General features: G+C 34.5%; 1 protein-coding gene across 5 annotated transcripts in view; it reads left to right on the forward strand.

The window, feature by feature from the left end:
* Positions 1–13,497, forward strand: part of SOX5 (SRY-box transcription factor 5) — a 1,007,739-nt gene that overhangs the window by 962,096 nt on the left and 32,146 nt on the right. For all 5 annotated transcript variants that reach the window (XM_035028072.1, XM_035028070.1, XM_035028073.1 and 2 more), the window contains one exon: positions 5,674–5,851. In XM_035028072.1, the coding sequence (XP_034883963.1) occupies positions 5,674–5,851 (178 nt within the window). The remainder of the gene's footprint in view (positions 1–5,673; positions 5,852–13,497) is intronic.

The following is a 13,497-nucleotide window of genomic DNA, read 5'->3' on the forward strand; positions in this document are numbered from 1 at the left end:
TGAGTATTTGTGATAAAATATGGGCACAATCACAGTTTTCAAATTGTGCAGAGGAAGTAGCCTGAAATTCCATATTTTTTAATTTGAAAAATTTACTCTGCAGAATTTCTATTCAATTAAGGAATCAGATCATATTTATAAATGAAAGAATATATTTAAATACATAGACAAACTATCCTCAAATAATTCAGTTTAAATAAAACACAATGCCGCATACATCTTCACTGCAGGCTTAAATACAAAGTAGATACATTCTTTGCTCCTTTATTACTGTACCACGCAAAACCAAAGCCTAAAAGCCACAGGCCTAGATGTCAGGTGATTTGCATTTTTCGAAATGCCCAACATATAACAGCAAGTAATAAATAGTTGAAATTTCATTCAATAAAGAATGAATGAATGAATCGATGGATGAATGAATGATTGCATAAATATATATGTTCTTGCGGTTGCCATTAGAATGCTTTAAATTTGTTAAGTACCAAATAAATATTTGATTTTCAATAATGACTTTAGGTAACTATTTCAAGAAAAATTTTGATAATGAGAATGAGTAAAGATATAAATAAAGGTGGAATTTTTATTTGGGAGAATATAATCATCTGCTCATCCTTGGTGGTGTACCTTGTGGTCCAAGGACCTGCATGTGGATATATTCTCTGTTGTGGAGGACAAGGAGACAAAGAGAAAGGAGTAGATTTCCTTAGGATACTGGTATCCCTATTTTCTAGTTCTCTATTAAAATTCCTTAGCAAAAAAAAAAAAAAATGAAGAAACACTAAGGAGTGGGGAGAGAGACTAAACCTCCAGGATTCTGGAGAATGATTTTTCTTTGATAAATTATGTTTGATTTCTGTGAGCAATTTGGTCTTTGCACATTAAAAATTAAGAATATTATACAATTATGTTAGACTAACATGTATTTCCTAGAATAAACCTATTATTTGGAAATCATCTAAGTAAAATATATTTTAAATTTATATAGTTATTTTACAGTTTTTGTTAAGTTTATGTGGAATAACCCTGCATTTGTGATGACAGTTATATTTCTCCAGTGCATCTAAGGCTGTACGTTTATGTCAAATAATTTTCTTCATCCAAATTTATTATTTTTCTGTGTGGGGCATTTCTTTTCATTGGCTAGGACACAAATTCATTAAACCTCCACAATATTTCTATTACCATGACCACAAGTTGATGTTAAGTAAAATGTCTGCTTTTAGACAAGTCGTAGTAGCTATAAGTAAGTGGAACATGCCTGAAACTGTATGTTTGTTTAGATTATACTTGTTTTAGATTAGACAAGACTCTATTAGGAGAAGTTATAATCATAAAAAGGTTCCTAAAAATTGCATTTATATATATGAAATATTATTCTCTTACACATTATTGTACAAATTACTGTATTTTCTGACATAGCTGTACACGGACGCTTGGTATTTTTCTCAAAAAAATAGCCTAATTTAATAGCTCTTTAGCACTACCAAAGGACCTTTTTGATGCTATGCATATAGAGAACAAAGAAGCACAAAAGAAACCTTCCAAAATAAATCAACATTTGTGCCTTAAGTTTTAAGCTAGTATATAAGTAGTGAATGCATGTATTACTTCATTTTATTGCATGTGTATTGACCTTTATGTGGCTTTTTTATGTGAAGAATTATATGGTTAAGTCTAAACTTCAGAAATTCCATTGCATCAATGTCTTTTTCAATTTAAGATTAAATTTGTTATATAACTAAAGAGAATATTGTATGTTGAGTCCAACAACCTGGGTTTCTTTAGAACTTTGTGAGTTTTGGTTTCCCTTCTGAGATTATTAATTACTTCATAGAATTGAAGATTAAATAAATGATTTGAAATATTATAATGAATTTTATAAATGTAAGTAATAACCTATTGGTAAAAACTCGCTTACCTTTGCTTACACATTTTCTTAAGTTTAAATGTTTGCCTTATATTTATATTAGGTTAGCATATCAACTTTGGAACTATTCAACAGATACGTGAGATTCTTCTTAACTATCGCTTTGTATATAAATTAACTAATTATGAAATATGCTATTTTCAAAATTTTCAAAGTTTTCAAATCGCAGCATCATTTAACGATTGGACAAGTAATTAAAAAGAAATAGCTTTCCTTATCTCTTTATGGTGTACTTCATAGAAATGCTGTTTTTCCAGTGCTTTCTTGACTTTAAAGATTACTTATATTCTTTTATATAAAAATTATTTACTTACAATTTTAAAATGCATGTTTTATTTGTAAAAGTAGGGTTTAATTTTGCTAAGCTTTCAAATTTCTCCTAAATAAGTTCTTGCAAATAAAAAACAAAGCAGAAAAGCCTTTAGGAAAAAAACCTTACCTTGGCATTCATTGCACATATTCATAGTTATGAGAATGCAGGTCATAAATAAATAGCCCACTTTCATTTTGTAGTTAGGGTTTTAAATTTCTCATCTAGTCAAATGAAAAATAATAGAAAATGGGAAAACTACTGTAATTTTTGTATTCTTGATGAATAATAAGTATTTGGTGTAGTAGCTCAGTAGTAAATTATTAGAAGAAGCAAATTGTGAAATAATATCATGTAATGGGTCAAAATTATTTATATAGTTACCACTATAAGGATCAAGCATGTGGGTTCTTATTAATATACCATTAGCCTGGTCACACAATGAAAGAGAACGAAAGGGCAATTTTGAATGACATTTCTATCAACTTGGGAACTGTCAACCTCTATTATGTCCTTGGGGCTTTGCACTTTTTGGCTTTCAGACATCTGTGCTGCCTTGAATGGAGGAGAATATTAAGAGTTCCAGTGGGTCTCTTGCTCTAATAAATGCTTTGGGTAGTCATTTTTCAGTACGTGCATGTAATAGTTCTTAGTGCTTAAAGCTAAGCATATGACATTTCATATGCTTCATATCCCATCAGCACCTACATCTGCATCATCTTCGTCAACACCATCATTCCCCCTACACGTACACACTCACGCTCTATTTCCTCTGTGCTCATAAATCTCTTCCCATGCGACTCTGGGAATATATTCCTTCCTCTCTTTTTTTCTGCACAGTCAAGTGAAACAACCACCTTAATTTCTCCAAGTCTCCCCTCAAAACTTTTGCAAGAGTTGTGAGTACTGTCCAAGGAAGTTTTCAGGCTGTCATGACAAAAGCCAGTAATTTCATACAGAAAATAGTAAGCAGATACATCTGATAGAGGAAAAAGGGTCTAGAATATTTAAGGCTGCATAGTAAACAGTCAGTAAACCTCCTATCTGACTGGATATTTAGACTGAATTAACAAGAAGAAAATCTGGATCCTAATCTTTAGTGGCCTACTGAATGTCAGTAGCATTTAGTTTATTATGCATATGCATGTTTTCTTTTATTATTATTAGCATATGTTATGCTTTGTTAAAATTTTAAAGATTGAGATAACATTATGGTTTTTTTAAGGTTTATTTATCTGAGGGAGAGAGAGAGCTCATGGAGGAGCATGAGCCAGGGGGAGGGGCAGAAAAAGGGGGAGAAGGAGAGAAGCAGACGCTGAGCAGAACGGGACATGGGGCAAGGTCTCACGATCCATGAGATCATGACCAGAACCGAAATCAAGAGTCGGATGCTTAACCAACTGAGCCACCCAGGCACCCCAACATTATGTATTTTTTAATGCTATCTCCTTATATTGAGGAACCTTTTTTAAAAAGGTTTTGAAGCTTAATATATATATATTTCTTTTTTTTTAGTTTTTGTCCCTTTATATTGTATAAGGTGATGGCTCTCAAATGTTAATCTGTATCAGAATCATCTGGGAATGCTTGTTAAAATGGGTTGGCTAGAACCTCCAAAGTTTCTAGAATAGAGAATTTGATTTTCTAATAAGTTCCCAGGTGGTGCTGTTGGTTCTGATCCAAGGATCACATTTGTGAACTACCCATCCGTACTGCAGTATGGGGGGAAAAGGGCACAATACTTCTGGGTTTCTGTCAACCATTAACATCACATATAAGGATTATGGCTCACCAGCTCAACCAAATGTTCTAGACTAAAAGATCTAGGAATAATCTTGCCCCTGCAGTTTTTAAAATGCTAAAGTAAACTTTTCTTAATTGTATAGTGAACCAGTCATGGAATTAGCTTACCTTCCTTTCTTCCAAGACCATGAGTCCATATAAATTTGGTATGATAGTTACGAACTTACTACACATCTAATGTGATCCTAGATTACCATTTGAATTCTCATAGATTTTCAGATAGCTGTTCTTTTTTTCTGAAACAGAAAACAGAAAAAAAAAAGTGTTAAAGAGTAATTTCTTCTTGTTTGTTCATAAGTTTCCTAAGTGCAGCTAACCGTGGAATTTAATAACAATAAACCACTTTAAAAATATAAACTTTAAATAGATGTCATATTATGCCATTTTACCATTTTTATAAAGTGATTGATTTCAGTGGTTTTTGGTAGCTTTATATATAAAATTTTGTACACATTAATATATGTTTCCATGCCATCAGATCACACCATTTGAATCTAAATTGTTCCACTTTTAGCAAGTTATCCTGCTACTACCAATAGATATTTTATATTCTTAACTCATGAAGATAGAACAGTAGCTAAGTGGAAACTAAATTTTTATTCTACAATAATACTTTGTAAACTTGTAGATATTGTAAACAATAAGGTTTAGCATATGACATGATATTTTAATTTTAGAGCACAAAAAAGAAATTAATTTCTCTGTGATAAAAAAGTGAGATAATGTTTATATTATCTGATTCTAATAAATGATGTGGTAGAAACTTTAATGATAATTGTATACATAAATTTTATGTGTGAAATTACACAAGGGCTAATATAGAAAGGTATAAAATAGAATGTAAACTACATAAACTTGACCTATTCAACTAATGAACAATTCACCCTATGTGCTGAATTAACCACATAAAGATCTTCATACCACAATGTATTGATTGTGGTATACGTTGTAAGGAAAATCTGGAAAACAAATCTAAATTTAAAAACATAATGCTAAGTGTTTAGAACAATGTCGCATATAAATAAATAGTACATATTGGTATAATGTCGATTATGTTTATTTTCATTTTTAAATCAATTTCAAGACTGTTTCTGTGAAACCTAGGAGAAAAGATTATTTTCTAAGAAAGTTAGAAAGTTTCCTCCTTTTTTTTGTATTTAATTTAGAGAGGAGTTCTGATCAGAGGTACACACCATTTAATTCCTCCATCATGGATGTTCCAGGTACTCTGTCTAAGCACCAGGGTACAATGGTGCTTGGGATTCAACCCCTGTTCTTCGGAGGTTGAAAAAATCCTACCTACATCATAATTTTATATGAATTATGTAATTGTCTCTCAATAGAACTGAGTAGCACAAGGAATAGCTTAAGACTATTTCTTACAGATCACATCAGTTATATACTTTCTGGATAGTTGAGTGCACGTGTACTTATACTAAAGGTTTTTCATAATGTGTAGTTAAAAGTGACATTGTTGACAGCTAACCAAACATTGTAATGTACAGGTTGAATGTTAAGATCACTGATTGGTAGAGTAATTTTATGGGAAATGACAGGCTATATACCTGTGTTTTTCTAGGCATTTTTGATCAGCCTTGCCTTATCACAGCTCATGTTCTAATGATCATTGCAGGATGAAGTGGCACAGCCACTGAACCTATCAGCTAAACCCAAGACCTCTGATGGCAAATCACCCACATCACCCACCTCTCCCCATATGCCAGCTCTGAGAATAAACAGTGGGGCAGGCCCCCTCAAAGCCTCTGTCCCAGCAGCATTAGCTAGTCCTTCAGCCAGAGTTAGCACAATAGGTAAGTTCTGTTTCTTTTGTTCTTGCTGATTTTCTGTTTATGGCAATTGAATGAAATCATCTTTTAATGGCAAATCACGCATACCCTGTGCATGGTTTTAGTTCCGTAGGAGAGTTTCAATCTGATGAACCTCGTAGGTGTGTTTTAAACATGCAAATGAAATTTATAACTGAAGTCCAAGTTACAATGTCCCCCTGAAAAGCTAATTGAACTGGTTATGTTTGTTGATGTAACAGATGTTCTTAAGTTTATAAAAAAAGAGGCCTAAATGACTTAATCACAAAGAGCAGTGTTTCCAGAATGTTGTTGTTAGGTGACTTGCCTTTCCCATTACTGAAATATATTTTCGTGTTTTGTGATGTGTACAAACTATATAACAAACTATATAAATGATAAAATACATTCTACTTAGATCAGCAGTCACCCATCAGGATATGAAGTTTGTTCAGTTCCATACTGCTTGAGATTTACTTGAATACACCGAAGTATAAAAATTACGTAGCTTCATTTCTCCATAATTGTCATTTTGGTAAAGTAAACACTAGAAAATGCTTCTATAAGCTAACTTTTTAAAAATTCCAGTAATTTTTACTTCAGTAACACATAAATTAGACTGTAAACACTTACTTCAACCTACATTTATTGATATGTTTATCATTTGCGTAGAGTTATAAGGAGGCTAGCACCGACAAGCCTTCAAGGAGCTCAGGGTTTAGTTAGGGGAAAAGTCATCCCTCTTATAGTACTAGTCAGCCATAGGAAGTGCTATTTCAGAGCATAGATACAACCTTGTAATCAAAAAGAAGAGTGTTGGATTCTATTTGGGAAGGATCAAGGAAGGCCAAGTTGGGGATAGCCTAATTCAAGTGGAGTCTTGAGGGAAAGAGACATTCCTCCGCATTTTAGCCTTTAAGAAAAAAACCCAGAGTAAAATAGCATGTTTTTGAGAAATGCACTGATTTGGCTAGAATATAGAATGAATGTGTAGTGAAAAGTGATCAGGGCTAAAACTGAAAGGAGCAGATGGAATCTGGCTGAATGCTATCCTAAGAAATTTTGACTTTTTCTCCAGACAGCAATCTGATCAGAACTTTAAGAAAGAAGAGTATTGGCAGCAGGAAGAGATAGGAATCAGGGAAACCATTGTTTTAGTGTAGGACAAGAGTTAGTTCCATGAAATAGAAATAAGCAATGATAAAACAAAGGAAGGAATAGATTGAAGAGATATTAGTAAAGAAGACTTGATATAACCTATCCTCAATAGAGACTACCTGGTGAAGTTCAAGTTGGAGACAGAGGAGTCTAGGATTTTGAATTCATAAAATAAAAAGGATAATACCTCCCTTAACTGCGGAAGAGAGGACCAGAGTGGAAGCAGATTTGGAAGACATAAATATAAAAATGTAGTAAGCATTGAAACACAAGGAGCAATTTCGGTAGAGATATTCAGGAGGAAACTATAAACATAAGTCTGATATGTAAAAGGGTGCTAGCATTTTAGATGTAGAATTATATATGATATAAGGGGATTAAGAGTACACTTATCACAATGAGCACAGAGTAATGTATAGAATTATTAAATCACTATATTGAAACTAAGTATAGAATTATTAAACCACCATATTGAAACTAATATGACACTCTATGTTAGCTATATTAGAATTAAAAGAAAGAAAATGAAAAGATATATGCACCTCTAGAAAAAAAGGAAGTTCAGCAAAAAAGAGTGTGTATAGTAAGAAAAGAAGTGGGATAAAGAATCATAGGTATTACCTACTGTATTAGTTATCTATTACTGCATAACAAATTAACCTAAAATTCAGGAGCTTAAAATAACCAACATTTATTATCTCGGTTTCTAAGGGTCAGAATATGGAAGCAGCTTAGCTGGGTAGTTCCGGTGTAGGGCCTTATGATTGTAATCAGTGTGTTAGGCAGGGCTGTAGTCCTCTATGGACTTTATTAGGGATAGATGCTCTTGTTCAAGATGTCTCACTCACATGGTTGTTGGCTAGAGGGTCAATTCTTTGCCTTGTGAGTCTTTCCATAGGGTTGCTCCTTGCATGGAAACTAACTTTCCCAAGAGTGGGTGCTCTAAGAGGGTAAGCAAAGAGAAAGCCACAGTGCCTTTTATGACCTAGTCTTGAAAGTCACACAGAGTCCAGTCTGCTTTACTCTCTTCATTGTAAGAGAATCACAAGTGCAGCCCAACTCAAGGGAAGGAGAATATCAAAGTATCGTTGGGCACATTTTAAAACCAGCACACTTTTTTAGGGGGAAAACTGATAAAGAACAAGTGACTGTGTTAGAATAAGAATGAAGATAGGGCAGTGTCATGCTAGCCTAGGAAAAATGAAAGTTTCAAAAAATAAGGGGTTATTTAATGGTGTCCCATTTGGCAGAAAAGTTAAAAAAAAAAAAGAAAAAGGAAAAGAAAAGCCTTATGATTTAGCTGAGCTCATGGAGAGGTAAACTCTGATAGAGAAGTTTTATGAGAATGCCTTAACAGAATTTCAATCACAATGGTTTGAAGACTATGAGGAGAGAAAATGCAGTTGATCTTTTTTGTAAGCTTGGTGTTGAGAAGTGATTATTTTAAAAGGACTACATAGAGAGAGGTTTTAAAATAGGGCAATCATTCATATATATATATGGCTATATATATATGTACATATATATAGTCAAAGGGAAGAAGAGTCAGAGACAGATAAAGATATGAAAGAGAGGATGGACGATGATGGAATAAGACAAGAGATCATGAGAAAGGATTAACCTTGGAAAGGAACAAAGCCCCTCTTTTTTCTGAGACTGAACAAAACAAAGGGAAAAAAGGGGTAAAGTTACAGAGAAATTGTGGGATGGACAAAAAAAAAAAAAAAAAAGCTGAAGGAATGTATTTCAAATGCTTCAGTCTCCACAGAGCAGAATTCCAGATTATTTGCCAAGAGGAAGCCAGTCTGAGGCAGTGGGACAGCAGTGAGAGCAGACAGTGTGAAAACTTAAGTTTTGAGAAGTTTGAACAAGGTTGGGGTACACATCCGCTTTTTATCACTATGCACCACTCTGTTATGGCCTAACCCAGTTACTCCCCTCCACATCCTAAATGGACTTCAAGATAAAACTTGCTTTCATGTCCTAAGTATGTAAAAGAAAAAATATTTTGTTTGGCAGGAATGACTCACTTACAAAATAGACATGAAGGCTCATAAATGTCACAGTGCTGGTCTATGAGCTACTTTTGTAATGTCACCAGAACTAGAATATTTAACAAAATAAGGGATAGATTTGCATTTTTATCATATGAGAATTTTTTACTTCAGCATTCCAGGGATTAAGTATGACAAAATATTTTAGAAAGGCAAAAATGTATTTAATGACATTTATCATCTGACTTTCTCTACTACTAAAACTTCCCTTAGTTTTTTTTTTTTCCCCTGAAAAATCCCTTCACCACATACCCATCCACACATCCCTCATAGTTTCCAAGAACTTGAGGCCTCTACGATTTACTTTTCTCTTTTCAGCAAATGCAGATGTTGAAAGCTGAAACTGTAATGAGTAATAATGTAGTTGGATAAAAGCTGTGCGCATTAATGGTGTTGTAAAGGTCACCCCTGAAAGAAGAATTAATGTGTTATGCCATTAATAAACCAGGGAAAACTGTGAACCAAAAAATAACTTAAGTTATCGTTAATGAAATGGGCTCTTTGCTATATATCTATTAGCTACAAATATAGAAAGTGAGTTTTTGAGGTGGGTGACCAGTATTACACTGTATTCTGTAAGAATGCCTTTGATATGGTATGCAAAGGATTGGATGCGCCAAAAGAAAGGGAATCCTTAAAAGGTATGAATAGTTCAGAAGAATGATGGATAAGTTTAGAATCTTCTGACCGAATGTTATCTTCCTATCATTGGCCTTTTTCACCTATATTGTACATATGTATAGTACCTTTAACATTTTTCAAAGCATTTTTAATCTCTTTCTCACTGAAGCTAATTTTAGAATTATAGACCCTAAAATAGATAGAGCAGGTATTCCTATTATCCAGTCAAAACTTGTTATTTTACAGATAAGGAATTGGGGCCTAAGGAGGCTAAGTGCTTACCCAGGGATTCTAAGTAAGTTCCCGACACAGGGTAGACAGTTCTGTGACTCTATGTTTATTTCCTCTGTTTTAATTTCAAGGAAACGACTATATGAAGACCTAGTAACTTGCTCAAACTCACAGCCAGGGGTGGTTGAGGCCAGAGGATTCGTAGTCTCTGGTTGGCATGCTCCCTTTTCAGCTACTGCCTGTTGGTAGGCTTGCCACGTTAGATGCTCTTCTCAGTCATTTATCTAGCCTTTCACTCATTCACTGAATAAATGGGTATTAAATATCTTCCCTATGCCATAGATTTTGCAGGATGGTGAGCAGATGGAAGTCTGGAGGATGAGCAGATGAACGTCTTGGGCAGAGGCTTTAGATAGCCTCCAGTCTTGTTCTATAAAGTCTTTGGAAGATACTAGAATGTATTATCCTTACCCATTATTCTTCAGAGGCATTAACACATGAAAAGTAAAACTTTAGTGAGCAAATGTAGTAGGCTCACATTGATTCAATAGAATGAGGGAAAATATTTTCCAGTTCATTAATTTGGTACTTTATTTCTACAACTTGCTAATTTAAAATACAATGGCATGAAGGAGGATATTACCTTGATGTTTCCTTAGTTTACAATTTTAATCAGAAAAATTTCTATGAGTAGGTTATTGAACAAAAATACTGTAATAGTTTCATAGAAAGCTAGTGGATTATCAAGAAGTTGAGGGTATTATTCAACATCTGGCAATTAACATTTGCATAGCACTTTACAATTTACAAATTGCTTTCACATTTATAATCTAATTAATTCTTGGGAGTTTTCACAGATGAAGAAATGGCTACATATCAGGGTGCCAAAAACTTGATGATGATAAGTGACCTCAACAATAGAAAAAAATCAGTATTTGTTGAAAATAACTTGAAACACATGTGCCCTTACTTTTACTTCTAGCTGAAAAGTCCTATGTAAAATAAATATGTAGTAAATAAGAATTTGTATTGCCCTCATAGCATCTGTTAGATCCATGAGTTCAATAAATCTGTGTCATTATGGTACATGCTTCCATCGATGTGATGACATAGATAATCAACTTGGAATTATGAAGGTAGATACTTTCAACTTAGAAATATGCATTTATTCCTTGAACAGACCCTGCCGTGGGCCAAAGGAATAAAAGATTGAAAAATTTAAAATGCCCTCAAGTAGTTCAAAGACTGGTGTAAAAGACAAACTTAGACAAATGGACGACAATGTAACAATAAAAGCATATATAAGGTTTTAAAGGAGCATAGAGATGAGAAGTTCTAATGTTGCCAAGGAGCATGCCTGGGGTATATCAGGGAAGTCATTATAGAAGGAGTGACATTTGAATAAAGTCCCAAACACACTAGAAAGAAAGAGTATTTCAGTAAAAGAGAAAAGCTTGAAAGACAGAGGTGGGGGTGGGAGGAGACAGACCAGTGCTTGGAATAGGAAATAGTCTTATGCAGCTTAAGCACAGAACTCTGGAGAGACTAGCAGGAAGTGACGCAGGAAAGATAAGCAGAATGGATATCATGAAGAGACTTTTAGGCCATTGTAAAATGTTTGGAATTTATCCCAGAATGACATTTTTGGGGGAACATTACAGGGTTTCTTGTTCCAGTATATCTGGGAAAAGCTGCATGCTTTTGTTATCTTTTGAAGATTCACAGTGCACATTAACATTATCAAGATCTTGGGAATTTATGCAATGAGAAACCTTTGTCACTTTAATTTAGTATTTCCCACACTTATTTGAACATGGAATTATTTTTTCACAGAATATTACATCTCATCTTCTTATGAAATGCTCCTTTAAGCATTAAGGTATGGAGAGATGGGTTTTTAATCAGGTAAAGTGATGTGATCCAAATTCCTTTCGGGGAGATATTTTGAAATGCTTTACCTGGAAGCAGATAAAGGAGATAGATTCGAGAGTGTAAGCCTAAAGATAGGGAAACCAGTTAAGAGGTTAAGACATTGGCCCAGGTGAGATATGAGGGGCCTTTAGTGAAAGTGGGGACCATGAGAATGAAGAAGACACACATTTGAAAGCTGAGGAGGAAGCATGACTGTCACAACTTGGTTGTCTGTTATATATATGGGGTAAAGGAGATCTCTTAGGTGACCCCCAGCTAACTGAATCGGCCACTGGAAAGGGATATGGAATGTAGAAAGAACAGAATTGCATGCTAGATACGCTGCATTTCAGATACTTAAGAGACATTCAAGTACAGAAACTTGGTAGACAGATATGTGTATCTAAAAATCAGGAAGGATTTGAGGCAGACAGCAGATATTTTATAGTACTTAGGATCACCCCTTGACTCTTCGCGTAGGCTTAGACCAATTGTGGTATTTGGTTTCTAAGGCTGCTGCAACAAATTACCATGAACTAGAAATTGATTGTCTCACTATTTGGAGGCTAGAAATACAAAGTGAAGGTGTCAGCAGGGTTAGTTCCTTCTGGAGGCTCTGGGAAAGAATCTGTTCCATGCCTCTCACCTAGCTCCTTGTGGCTACCGGTAGTCCTTGGTGTTCCCGGCTTAGGATTGATGCATAACTCCAGTCTCTGCCTCCATATTCACAGGGCCTTCTCCCCTGTGTCTCTGTGTCAGATCCTCTCTCCTTTCTAAGAACACCAGTTACTGAATTTAAGGCCCACCTGAAATCCAGGGTGATCTCATTTCAAGATCCTTAATTACATCTGCAAAGACTCTATTTCCAAATAAGGTCACGTTTACAGATACCAGGTTTAGGCCATGGACATATCTTTTTGAAAGACACAATTCAACCCATTACAAGTGGTTTCCCATTTTTCCTTCTACCTTTTAACAGTTTCTTCCTTCTGGAGCAGCTAGAACTCTTTCTGTTTCAATTTTATCCTAAGATTGCTCATGAGTTTCCTAAGCTGACCATGGAATTTAATAACACTAAACCACTTTAAAAATATAAACTTTAAATAGATGCCATATTATACCATTTACCATTTTTGTAATGGAACAGATGTAAGTTTGATGGAAGAGTTAAATGAAATAACACAGGTTATTTCCAGGTTGTCCCTTTATTTTCTGCCCCTGAAAATATATAAAAGGGGCCTTTTTAATTTTGAGAATTTTGTTGGTAGTGATTAAGAAGAAACACCAAGGCATAAAAAATCAAACTGTGGTGAATTTAACAAGGTTACAGAATCTTGCAAATTTCTTATGCTAATGATCCCTAATCTCCATTTCCCAAATCTCATTTGAAGTGCTAACTGGAAGCCATATTGACCATTGCCTTCGCACTTCCCTCCTTAGATTGAGGCTCACCAAACCTCTCCTAAGCATATACCCACCTTCTGATCCTATCTTATGATGCAGTTGGTGCCTAAATATATAATGCAGGCTGAATAAAATCTATCAAGTAATCATTTGGAGGTTTGTGTGGCATGACTCCCTTTCCTTGAACCTCTGTACCAATAAGAAATTATACCCCTTCACATATTTTATCATTATGGTCAAAGCCATACAATAAGACTGCTGAGGGTGAACATA

This window comes from Mirounga leonina, unplaced genomic scaffold, assembly GCF_011800145.1.
Source record: "Mirounga leonina isolate KUSES-001 unplaced genomic scaffold, KU_Mleo_1.0 Mir_201, whole genome shotgun sequence".
NCBI lineage: Eukaryota > Metazoa > Chordata > Mammalia > Carnivora > Phocidae > Mirounga > Mirounga leonina.